We start from the raw sequence: 13368 nt of genomic DNA on the forward strand, positions 1-13368 counted from the left end.
CTTATATACATGTCTTTTTTAATAAATGAGGAGTGGTGCAAGGGGGATCCATGACCTTGTAAAGAATAGTCTGTGCTTTCTATCTGCTTTCTTATTTTTCTTCAATCCACATCTTATTTAAATCTATCAAGTGCCTAGCAGGATAGGTAAAAGCATGGATTTGAAATCAGACTGCTTGGATTCAAATCTTAGCTCTGTCATTGGCAAATTGTATGACATTGAATAAGAAACTTCCTAGTTTCTTCATCAGTAAAGTGAAAATTTAATTGTTTAAGAAGTGCTTGATGCATAGTAAACAGTATATAAATATCAACTCATGTTGTCATTGTGATATTATACCACTCCATAGAAATTTTGAAAAGGTCATTCTTGACCTCCTTGTTTGCTAGGTTTTCTGTAGCCCCTTTACCTTTGAGAATTTGACGTCCATTTTTACACTGGCAAATCCTGAAGCTGTCTCATCCATAATTCTCCCTCCTCAGTTTCCCTCCAGTATGAATCTTTTAAATGGACATTGATACAGATATAACCTACAAATAACTCAAACATGTTTACTAAGACTAGTCCCAGTCCTCTTTATTTCTTATACTTACTCTTGTAACTACAATTGTCCACCCAGTAACCCACGTTAAAACATGAGATTTATCCAAAGTTATTTTCACTCTTAAATAGCAGTTATATCCATTGTTTCCTCCAACAGGACATTATTCCAATACTCAGCATTTTTAAGGTGAACTATAAAAATATATGCCAAGTCATTCCTGTTGCATTATTTATCCTCTTCCAGCCCATTTAGTACACTGCTTCCAAATACATTGTTTTGAAAAGAAAAATGTGATTATAATATGTTTAAAGTTTGTTTACCATCCTCTGAAGAATAAAATTCATACCAGATCCTGATTACTTTTTTACCCAAAATTACTTTCAATTCTTAGAACTCATTAAGTTTCAAAACTCTTTGCACATATTATTACCTCTTCTTTAGTTGTCTTTCCTATACTTCCCCCTTTTCTTCTATCCCTTCCTCCTAGACAAAATATCCATTACACAGAATCATGAAAGTAAAAGCTGTCTTTGGTTTTTTATATCCCCTATATTTAGTATAATGCCTGATGTATATTAGGACATTGTTTCTCATGATTTGCCTGTGGATTTCCCAGTGTTGATCAAATGAAATAACTATAGAAATTGAAAATGGTTAAAATTTTCTATAGCAATCTGATAGAGCAATTTTATAGCTATTAAATCTAATTAAAAAATCAGACTTGGCTTTTGTATATTGTTTTTTAGTTTTAATTTTCCTACTGGTTTGTACACAAAAGTACCAATCTTTGATTAAGTAATTAAAAAAAAATTAGTCCTTCCAACACAAATGTTTTGAGAAACACTAATTAGAAAAATTATTACCAGAAATGTTTGGAATTCAACCTGTACCAGATTTATGATATTTTTAGAGCTGCCTAAACTCCAAAAGAACTCAATAATTTAAAAAAGAATTAAAGTATGTAATAAACAACTAAAAACTGAAACTTCTTGCAACTGAAAAAAATACCAACATAGAAAGTCCAAGAAATCTGATAATACTTGGATTGGGTCACCATGTTAGTCATAATTTGACAGGTCATACCAGCACTGCAATAAAAATAGTTCCTTGAATAATTTTACAGTGAATCATATGAGAAAATCCTTTTAGAACATATTTTATATACTTTCAGAGGCTTTTGAAATAATGATCTTTTCTTAATAAATACTTGTTGAGTGATTAGGTAAATTTGAAGTTTTCAGATTATGAAAATAGACATCTTCATAGTTCATGCTATCACATGATGTTTAAATTTCTATTTCACTTCAGCTTAATTATTATCAGTTATGGGCCTAGTGTAATGAAATGACAAAGAAATATATGGCTTGGTTATTTAGAATGTAATAAGTCAGTAAAACTTAAAAAAAATTCTGCTGCCCCTTCTTATATGCCCTTGCAAGAGAATTAAAGATTAATAAATCATATAATTCTTAATATTCAGTTACTTGAAAACATTTTTTATTGAATATTATCTGCAAGGGATTGAATACCAATATTACGTACGTTTGTGTGCACGTGCGCATGTGTGTGTGCATGTGACTGTATGTATGGACACATAAAGAATCTTTTTCCCTTAAAACTTCTATCTTGCCTGCCAAAAAGTTAATATTGGCATTTATTTCATTGTGAGCCTGTTTTGAATTATTAATGGGCTAAGAGATGGTTTCTAAAATATTAAAATTATTTATAAACTTTAGTTTTTAAATATAGATGTAACTTAACATTGTTTCTTAATGTTATTATAGAACCATTTGGTTTTAGCATGCTTTCCATAAAGTGAATACCTTAACATAAAATCAGTCATAGTCTGTTGCTAAAAAGTAAAAAAATAGTTTAAAAATCAGAATTGCTGTCATAGTCTAGTGGTCTAAAGCCTGATTTAAATACACCTTACCTGAAGCTTATAGCTTTGTTGGTATAATAATAATTTATAGCCAGAACTTTCAAATTTATCTTTATCACAAAGGATCTTCTGTCCAATTTCTTTCAGCTTTCAATATGAAAATCAGTGATCTTTACATAATCATGACGTTTTTAACAGGGACATCTATAGTTGCAGGATTACAAGGTAATCTTTTTGACAAACTTAGAATTAGTTTTCCTCAATCCTATAGATGAGGGGGAAAGGATTGACATTTTTTTGCTAACCAACAAAGTGTATCCCATCATTTTTCGTATTTCCCAGAACTTTGATAATAATTCTTCATTGAATTCAAGTAACATATAAAGAAGATATATCATAGAATTTGAAGGAAGGGGAAACAGTGGGACTTTTAATTTTATTCATGTTGTTAAACCTAGGGAATGAGTAATTAAATAAAAATGATAGAACAGCATCTAGAGTATGTAGTTCTTGATTTTACCAGTTAGTTATATAGAGAAGAAAACACAGCAAAAGTTTTTAAAAATAGATAAGAGGAAAATTATCTCCATCTTTTTAAAAAGCTCAAAGAATAAAAATGTAAATCAAGATAGAGCTATAATTTTGTTTACTCTCACAAAATATTTGGAGATCTTCAGAATTAATCTCAAATCTCATATGAGATTTGACTTTTCTAGAAAAAAAAATAACAAAAAATAAGATCATTAAATTACCAGAAAGCTTATTTTTTAATCTATTTGATGATGGCACAGGCCTATATTTTAGTTCCATTGTGAAATCTTACATCAGACTTTCTAGTATCATCCACTGTTTTGGTTTGGTTTGTTTTGGTTTGATTGGTTTTTTGAATTTTACAAAACTAATGCCAGTATCCCAATATTAATAGAATGCTTTTAAATTATGGCAGTACCTTTTCAGAATACTGATACTGTTCTCATGACAAATTGGAAAACAACCGGCAAATTTAAAAATTCTTTATCCGTCTAACCTTAAAATTCAGGGTGGAAAAACATATTTGAGGGTATTCTAAAATGACATTTACTGTGAATTACTTTAGGTTTTATTTTTTAAGTCATAAAAATAAGAATGAATCCCTTATTTTAGATTGGGTTTTTATTTTTACGTTTGGTCAGTTTGAAGGTGTAGCTATTTTTTAAAGGGTTGTGAGTGGCATTACATTTTTATCAGTTACAGAATGAGTTGCACAACTCAAAAACTTTAGGTAATCAAAAATTAAGTTTGTTTTCTTTCCTGTTCTAGTTACCGGTTTACTAAATAGTGAGCATACATGATCACTTGAGAATTGGGCTTCTGGAGCACCTGAACAGAAAGGGAGTGGTTCATATTCAGCATTACAAAAGACAACTTTCTCTTTTTGAAGGGGATTACTTTGGCTATTTTCCAGGTACTGGGGAAATTCCAGTTCGTTACAAGTTATGGGATGGCTATTAATTATTCATTTCCTAAAATATGTTGATTACAGACTTGAGATTTGGTTATATAGTAGGACTTTGTCTTCATCAGTTTAAAACAACAACAACAACAAAATCTACATTGAAGTTTATAGTGAAATACAAAATTGAGACTCTTACTTGTTACTTATTTTTTTAGAAATATCAATCTTAGTGATCAGAACATATATAGTAAAAGACTAAGTCTTTTACTTTCAAAAAGTAAGAACAGTAAGTTTTGTGCATGTGTATGTGAAGAAAATATGTAAGATGCTTTGCATCTTCAAAGCAATTAAACAATAAAAGAAAATTATATTTCCCATATATATTAAAGTTTTAGGATGTTGGGTTAAGGAAGGAAGTTTGTAACTAGATAGTTTTTATGAAGAATTAATACTTTATGAACAATTTGAATGTTTATTATTTTTTAACAGTTCTTCAGGGTTGCAGTGGATGAAGGTGTGTATACATTTGAACCATAACAGCAGAATGTCTTTTGATGAGACATCTGATTATTTAAGAGAATTCTCTTTAGAATTTTCATGTCTAGTTCCAGGGTGAAGATTTTAGGGAAAAGAAAAAAAAACTGCATTTCAAAATATATTTTTTTAACTTATCTTTTACTTATACAGAGTTATCTTATATATATATATATATATATATATATATATACACACACACACACACACACACACACACACACACACACACATATGTGGGGTATATACAGTAGTTATTTTCTTCTACTAAGGAAATCTCTCAGGTATTATTTGGACTATAGTTATTTTTGAACTTGTAGAATTTTGGTGTAGAGTTATAATGGGTCAATTTAGATGTCCTTTTTAGTCTGTTGTTTTCCGATTGCTTTCTTACTTGAGGAATGTTTCTTAGTCTCTCTACTGTACAAGTTTTCATTTACTCACACACTTTAATTGAGCTATGTGTCAGGTACTGTGCTAAATTCTGAGGTGTAAATTATAAGACATGGACTCTGCCGTATAAGTAAGTTGAAGGTGGTATAGTTTTAGCCCTGATGATGGAATATTAGTTTTTGTTTGTTTGGTTGCTGGTTTTTTGTTTTTTGAGGTGCTGAGGAACTTGTAACTTTGAGAAGATGCTAAAGTAAATTTAAAGAATTTTAAGTGTGAATTTCTTACAGGGGAAGAAATTTCTAAGGAGAGGAATGAATACATGTGAAGGTGCAGTCTTAATACATTAAGCTAAGGCATATATCTTAAGATTCATAATTCAAATACAAGGATAATCTTAAACTTGAAATTTATAATGTGAAATACATATATATTATAAAATGCATGTAGAGAAGAACCCCATAGCCACTTCAAAGAACAGATACGTAGCAGTCTCTACTCACTAAATGATTAGCTTGCGCATACACCAACCATTCTTACCATTCTACGTAGATCAACAGCCTTTCATTCATAGTAGCTTATTTCCTGAACCTTACCTTTAGTCATTCTATCACAAATGCTAAATTAGTAAATTCCAAAAGCCTACCATCTACTAAACATGTTATTTCGTTTTTTAATCCCTAAATCTGCAAGTGCTCTTGCCAGTTTTGTACACAATAAACTTGCATTAAAAATACTTTACCTGGTTAATAGTACCTATTCATTAATAGAAATTTTTTACTTTTTAACTTTTGCATTGAGTTGGAATGTAGGTATAGAACCTTTTTATTCTGTCTGGTTACTGCTTTAATTGTAACATGCTGTTTGACAAAATGAGTTGAAATTTTAAGACCAACTCTAGGCACAAATAATGATAGAAACAAAATATGGCTTAAACATAAAAGCATTTTATGATCAGTCACATTGCTTTATAGGTAAAACTCATTTTATTAGAGTTGAAGTACAAGATTTAGTTCTCCCAAAGCACTGAGATTTTGACATTCATCTTTGTCAGAGAGTTGACTTCAGTAAATTAACAAGAGACATAGCTCCAAATAACATGAGACTAGTAGACATGTTTAAAACTCGGACGTATTTACAAACATAGCATACTTACAGTGTATCCACAAACTAAATCATACTGTTTATATGTTTATTTTTTATGACATATTTATACATACTCTCAGTTTTTGCTAAGAACAATTGTGTTGTTAAGAAAGGGTGAGTTTTGTTATTTTACAGACCAAGAAGCATTGAGAATAAGAGAGATATTCACATAGACACAACACATGTTAGATGACTTTTATATCATATCATTTAAAGTATCTTACAAACTAAAAGGAAAATGTCCTACATACAAAGGACTTTTAAAATATGTGTCTTTAAGAAAGGAAATTGTTTTAGGACAGTCTCATCTAATAGAAAATGATACTTGTATAGTAGAAAAGCTTAACTCTGATTATGGTTTTTATTATTGAACTGTATAGAAATTACTATTCTGTAAAGCACTGTGTTTTATGGCAGCCAGTCCAATTGTACAGTTTTCTTGCAGTAGTCAAAGATTTTCATCTTTTCAAGATAGCTTGCATAAAAAGGATTGAATAATGAGTTACATGAAGTATTACAAATCAAATTATATTATAAAAATATTTTAATAAACTGACTTTCTTCTTCCAGAATGGTGGTACTGATTACTAGTAGAACATCACCCGGGGCATGTAAATATTTTAGTTGTTTGATCTTTTTTCCAAATATGTCTTGAAATTTATACCAAAAATTATAATGAAATTTTTAATATTTTAACTTCATCTTATGCTATTTCAAGAATTTATTCCTCATGTAGTGGTATTTTCAAAATGAGGGAGGAAAGCCTGACATCACCTTAGTTTTTAAATAAATAATTATGTGTTAGTATGTATGTATGTATGTGTGTGTATATTTATTTATTTATTTATTTATTTATTTATTTATACTGACTATTGAATTTCCATATTTATGTGTGTTTTTGCAAATTGTTAGATAATTGTAGCTTGAGAGTTTCTTAAAACATTAAATTCCAGAAATAAGAGGCTTGTTTTGGCCCATTTAGGACTAAATAGCTAAAACGTAGATACTAGTTATGGTATCTTCATAGGTAATTTGTATAATTACTTCTCATTAAAATTATTTTTGGCTGGGGTTGTGGCTCCATGGTAGAGCACTCGCCTAGCACACGTGAGGCACTGGGTTCAATACTTAGCACCACATAAAAATAAAATACAGTATTGTGTCCACCTACAACTAAAAAATAAAAAATAATTTGTGTTTCTTAAATAGTGTGTTAACAGTGAATCATAATCAGTTTCAAACTAACATGTGTCACTGTGAAAATAAATGCTAGTCTAAAAAGTCCAAATACAGAAGTTCATTGCAAAACAGATCATAGATTAACTAAAGATCAAATAAAGAGTGGACGTTTTTAACATGCATTGCCCTTCTTTTGGTTTCATATTCAAGTACTTGGAGATTCTTTTTGAGATTACTCATTACAAGTAAATATATTTTTGCTGCATCTAGTAATATTTTATTTGAAAATAAATTATTGAGCAACTGAACCTAACATTGAAAGAAAAGAGTAAATCTGAGAAAATAAATGCATTAGTAAAAATAGGCCAAAACATTTTTATTAAGCACATATTTACTATACACATTCTAAGGGCCAAATGAAGTAGTGCTCAGTGCTAGAGGTGTAAATATAAAAGTTATTTTGGTACCTGCTTTCCTGGAGGCAGACCATTTGTCAGACCATTTTGTTTGTCTTTCCTTGTCAGACCATTTGACAAGACAGACAAACTAAAAATTAAAGCTATAGTTTATTATAAAATCAGTGCGGAAACATACAGGAAGAAACAAGTATTACGAAGGCTTCCCAGACACAATATCAGAATCTTCATGGATTGGTAAACATTAAGTAAGGCAAAAAAAGGTACATTTTCAGATAGCTAAAGTTGCAAACTTAGGATGCTTAGAGGTCAAGGAACCACAGGTAAACTAAAATAAGGCTCAATAAAGTGGAACAGAAAAGATATTGGCAAAAGATTGAGGGTACATAGGTGGGCAACAGACCCATTTAAGGATTTGGTATTCTAATCTGAAAGCAAGGAAAGCCATTAAACAATTTGTAGCAAGGAAGTAACTTGGTAAAAGATCATCCTTGGGCTGAGGTTGTAGCTCAGTGGTAGAGCACTTGCCTTGCACACGTGAGGTGCTGGGTTCGATCCTCAGCACCACATAAAAAAATGAACAAAATTATTAAAACAAATCACCCTTGATGATATATGAAAGCTAAAATAACTTTTTATCTTTGCAAGATAAGGATATATGTGAATAATTAAGTAAAAATAACTCAGGAATTATTTATATTTACACAACTTGGTTCTTTGAGATTTGGTAAAACGTAAATTATGTTGTTATGATTGCATTAATAGATGGTAGTGGAATATGTTATATTCTTATCATAACTCTGAGCTGATCAAATATAAAGACTTGAAAACTAATTGATAATTGTTGGAAATTGCTATTCAATCTCCCTTCACTTAATTGTCTTTTAACATTGATCCTATCTGTGCTAATTCGGTGATATAAGATGGCATTTATGCTCTTTATAGCTGTATTCTAGATTGCCTGGACCTCCCTCTCCCAAAATGTTTTACACTAAAAGTTTTATACTGAATTTGGGTTTATAATTAAAAGAGGATGTATATAATAAAAAAGAAGAGAAAATTAAACTCCAGAGGAGTATGAGATAAGGAGAGGTGTTGAGATAAAAAAGAAATTAGAAAGGATAATATCCTTTCCCTTAGTTGCCTCCTACACTGTAGCCTACTTCTGTCTTCCTCTTGCTAATATAAATAAAAATTTTTACGCTGAAAGTGATATGTAAATGATCTTAAACTGTATAGCCCATCCTAGATATTTTTAACTGTATAAAAATCTGATAATACAAATTTCATGGCACTATAAGTAGTTCTCCTTTTTGCCTTGAGATTAGGGGCTAGACTACTAATTTAGACAATATTATTCTTATAATATAGAAAATTCCTAAATAGATACTGTGATTACTTGAGTAAACATAAATTGATTTATAATTGAAACCACAAAATTAAGCTCCATAATTTACTTGAAAGACCTGAGTATAAGTTGAATAAGTTTATTTTACAGTTTTAGCTCAAAAAGATAGTTTATAATTCACAACATCTGAGTTATCAAAAAACCCCGCAGACTGAATCTTTCACCCTGAGTATATTTAATTTAATAGCAAGCACTCTTTGAAAAACTTTGAAAGTAAAATGTTTTACACTAAATGTTTTACACTGAATTTCCATTAATGTAAATCCAGGTTCTCATCAAACTGGGTCTTTACTATTTTACATGCAAGCAACTAGCTCCTTATGTAGCAATTTGTCATTTGACTCCAAGACAAATATTTTCCCTGCAGCAGGGGAAAAAGGAAAAAACTAATTACCTATATGGCTATATGTCTATAGCAGACACTGCATTTTTTAGGCATCTCATTAATTAAGTAGTAATATTTGTATTAAAATCAAATTATATGGTATCGTCAGCTTAAAGTTATTCTATCTTGAAATAAAATATTGTGGAAACTGAATTTTCATCTATTTTTAAAGAATATATTGTTTTATTTAGAATGGGAGAGAGTTGAAGAATTAAATTACTCATAGTTTTTATTTTGCCATAGAAGAAAACTGGATTGTATTAAAACAAGAACTGAAAAAAGTGAGAATACACTTACCCAGAGTCTACATAACTGAAATTTATTTTCTCAGTTTCAGCTAGTTTATACTATTCCTTATAAAGGTAGTTGGCCAGACGGAAGGCTTAAAGGCTGCTCTTTAATGATAAGTAACTAATAGTGGAAGCAGTAAATTTAGTCATCCCTCAGTATCAATGGTAATTGGTACCAAAATCCATGAATGCTCAAGTCCTTGATATAAAATGATGTATTATTTGCGTATAACCCATGCACATCCTTTCATATGTCTTAAATTATCTCTAGATTACATAAATTCCTGATATATATGCTGTGTAAATTTCTGCTATATTGTAATGTTTAGGGAATACTGAAAAGAAAATAGTCTCTATATTCATTGTAGACACAATTTTTTTCCCCAAGTATTTTTCTATCTATGTTGGTTGAATCTACAGATACAGAGAGCCAGCTAAACCTCTTTTTTTAAGTTAATTTCTTGCTTGCACTCTATCTTAGTTTTTACCTACTCAGGCTAATTTATAGGTTCCTGGGATGAGTAGACAATCCATAATTTCTACCAATCAAGTAAAAGAAGGAAAGAAAACTCTGAGCTTCTCTCCCAGTTAACAGGTAGTTTGCTGTGTTTAAAATTAATGCAGATTTCACAGCAACAAATATTAACATTTCATTTATTATAAATAATTTATTTGAAATTTGGGAAATGAATAGTTGAGTGCATCATTTCAGTGTTTATTTGAACAGTAACTTCTTAGTGCTAGAGACCATCTTATTTTTTTCTGATTGCTGTGGCAAACAATTTGTTTCCCTTTAATTTTAGCATGTTTTAAAAAAAAGTGTGTGTATGGTTACTTTTACTTGAAAATATATTTTATTCTTTGCAGTGTTTGAGCAACACACCTCCACTTACTGAGTATTTCCTCAATGATAAGTATCAAGAAGAACTGAATTTTGACAATCCCTTAGGAATGAGAGGCGAAATAGCTAAATCATATGCTGAACTGATCAAGCAAATGTGGTCTGGAAAGTTTAGCTACGTCACCCCAAGAGCATTTAAGGTTAGTATGATAAATACATTCTCAACAAGAGTGATATCATCCCCAAGAGGGCAAAAACTAGTTCCTAGAAGAGAAGGATGAAAAATAGTAGCTATCACAATGACTTATAAGCCCTTCAAAGGAGTACAGTATGGATGGATGGATGGATGGATGGATGGATGGATGGATGGATGGATGGATAGATCATCTGTGGTATAAAATTTCAGATGACAGAGTGGGTGATTAGTTTTCAGAAAGTCTAAAAAGGATTTAGGAGGGGGGAATAATTTAAAAAGACTGAGAAAAACACTGGTATGATAGAATTACTACAGAGAAATAGCAGTGAGCATTTATTTGCATAGTTATTTTAGAATACATCTCTGAAAAATCTACATGACTATTTCATATTATACAACCTTAAAAAAATAAATTTGAACATTTCATTAAAGTCTAAGAACTCGAGTATTTCAATAGTCATTGCGAGTTTGAAAAATTAAAACTAGTCTGCAAAACAGTCACTAAATATGAATGTGCTTCCAATGTAATTCTTAAAGTCAAAGTTTATTCAAATTTGTGAATAGATTGCTTTTTAGAATCAGTAAAATTACAAATGATTTTTCATTCAAACAAGAATTAAATTAAAATTTGGCTTTATGTGTTAAAAAGTTTTCCTAATTAATTGTAATAGGAGTAGGATGAGAAAGTATGTATTTTTGAAGAATAAGCAATTATAATAAGCCATAATTTTTACAATCAACTTAAATGGTATTCATGTAGGACATGTACTAAGTAACCGTATACTACTTCCTAAAAAGTAAGAAGCGACTAACAAATCATGTACCCCTACATTTGGACAGACTAGTCTAGACAAACCATCTCAACACAACCCTCATTCCAATTAGTTTTGTTAGATTTTTTTTCCTCTTTAAATTTTATGTAAAAATGCAGGCTCTTGATATTTGACTTCTTTCATATTATGATTTATTTTTTTTATTTATTTTTAGTTTTAGGTGGACACAGTATCTTTATTTTATTTTTATGTGGTGCTGAGGATCAAACTCAGTGCCTTGTGCATGCTAGGCGAGGGCTTTACCACTGAGCCACAACGCCAGCCCCTCATATTATGATTTATATTATTACATTTCTTTGTAGTCCAATCAAAAAATAGTATTACAAAACTAGGAAAATTGAACATAAATATTATTGTTATCTTTGTGAGATTCTTCCTCTTTTTACACACAGAAACTGAAAGATTTGTAGTTTTTTCCCCAGTGGACCCAAAGCAATATGTTACTAAATTTTTTAAGTCTTCAGTGTTTCCCAATTTTTTGTACAATATTTTATTATATGTTCTCCTTGTTCTTTTCTCATGTCAACATTTCTCTATTTTAGAGAGTAGTTATTTTCAAAATTCTTTTAGATGTATGATTATCTGTATGATAATAATAGCCAGAATAAAAACTTGTCTTTTATTGTCTGCCTGACAAACATTTACAGGAAGAGGCAATAGGAAAACCAAGAGCTAAAAATTAAGAGTGCTGAAAACTCCTTTGACAAATAGTGAAATGGCAATTAGTAACAAATAAATATAGGACCCATAATGATCAATATACATTTTGGGGGGTTTTGTTTGTTTTTCATCTATACATTTTTTTAAGGAGTCCATGTTCTGTTCTGTTTTGGCCTAAATAAGCTTCATTGAGGACTGGGATTGTAGCTCAGGAATAGAGTGCTTGCCTAGCATAGGTGAGACTGGGTTCAATCCTCAGCACCACATTTAAAAAAAAAAAAAAGTGAATAAAATAAAGGTTAAATTCTAAAAAAAATAAATAAGCAAGCTTCATTGAATGTATACTGGAATGCAGAACAAAATATATGTTCCTATTTTGTATATATACATTTTCATTATTCACAATAGTTATATTCCTTAAATTTATTGCAAACACTGAATAACCATACTAAACTGTTGCTACTAAGGAAAATATAGGTTTTGATTCTATCAAACCTTCTAGTTGTAACATTTTCACATTTTCACCAACCAACCAGTGTGTCATTTTGTTTTATGTGTATTTTAGTTTAAAGACCCTTATTTACCATGTGTGATGGTGCATACCTGTAATTCCTATGGCTCATGAGGCTGAGGCAGGAGGATTGTGAATTCAAAGCCAGCCTCAGCAATTTAGGCCCTAAGCAATTCAGCAAGACCCTGTCTCTAAATAAAATATAAGAGGACTAGGGATGTTCACAGTGGTTGAGTGCCACTGGGTTCAATCACTGGTACTAAAAACAAAAAAAGGAAAAAAAAAAACTTGTTTAATATGTGTTGTTGATTCATTAGCATTGAATTCATAGCCAACAGCACTGTAACTTATGTCTGAAGGAAGCTTATCTAACTATGTTTTCTCCAAAAGGTACATCACAGCCTCCTTCTAGCCAACACTTCAGCACTATGTATGGGGGGCTCTTTAAACACTGAAATAACCAGAAGACAGCACAGAAGTGTGAAAAAAAAATAGCACTAAATCAACTACAAAAAGACATTTGTTTATATAGTATGAGAGCTAAAACAAAAAGGGGAGAGGATCACTTTGTTTCCCAGCTGAGAATGTGCATGTTAGATGACTCAAATTTTTCACCTCTCTGAGGATATCCATAATGACTGCTAAAGTGTTTTAATTTTATTTGAGGGTTAAAAATAAATTTTAGCAAGTAGGCAACTCATAGATATGGAGTCCATGA

At 30.6% G+C, this 13368-nt stretch overlaps 1 protein-coding gene across 1 annotated transcript in view; it reads left to right on the forward strand.

The window, feature by feature from the left end:
* The first annotated feature begins 3210 nt into the window (after nt 1–3210).
* The window catches only part of Usp15 (ubiquitin specific peptidase 15), a 28937-nt gene continuing 18779 nt past the window's right edge, over nt 3211–13368 (forward strand). The window contains exons 1-2 of the mRNA XM_046430698.2: nt 3211–3870; nt 10477–10650. Of these exons, the coding sequence (XP_046286654.1) occupies nt 10561–10650 (90 nt within the window). The 5' untranslated portion in view covers nt 3211–3870; nt 10477–10560. The remainder of the gene's footprint in view (nt 3871–10476; nt 10651–13368) is intronic.

The sequence above is a fragment of the Marmota monax genome, unplaced genomic scaffold, assembly GCF_021218885.2.
Source record: "Marmota monax isolate L192 unplaced genomic scaffold, Marmota_monax_Labrador192_F-V1.1 WCK01_AAM20220418_F8-fsc00056, whole genome shotgun sequence".
Classification (NCBI taxonomy): Eukaryota; Metazoa; Chordata; class Mammalia; order Rodentia; family Sciuridae; genus Marmota; species Marmota monax.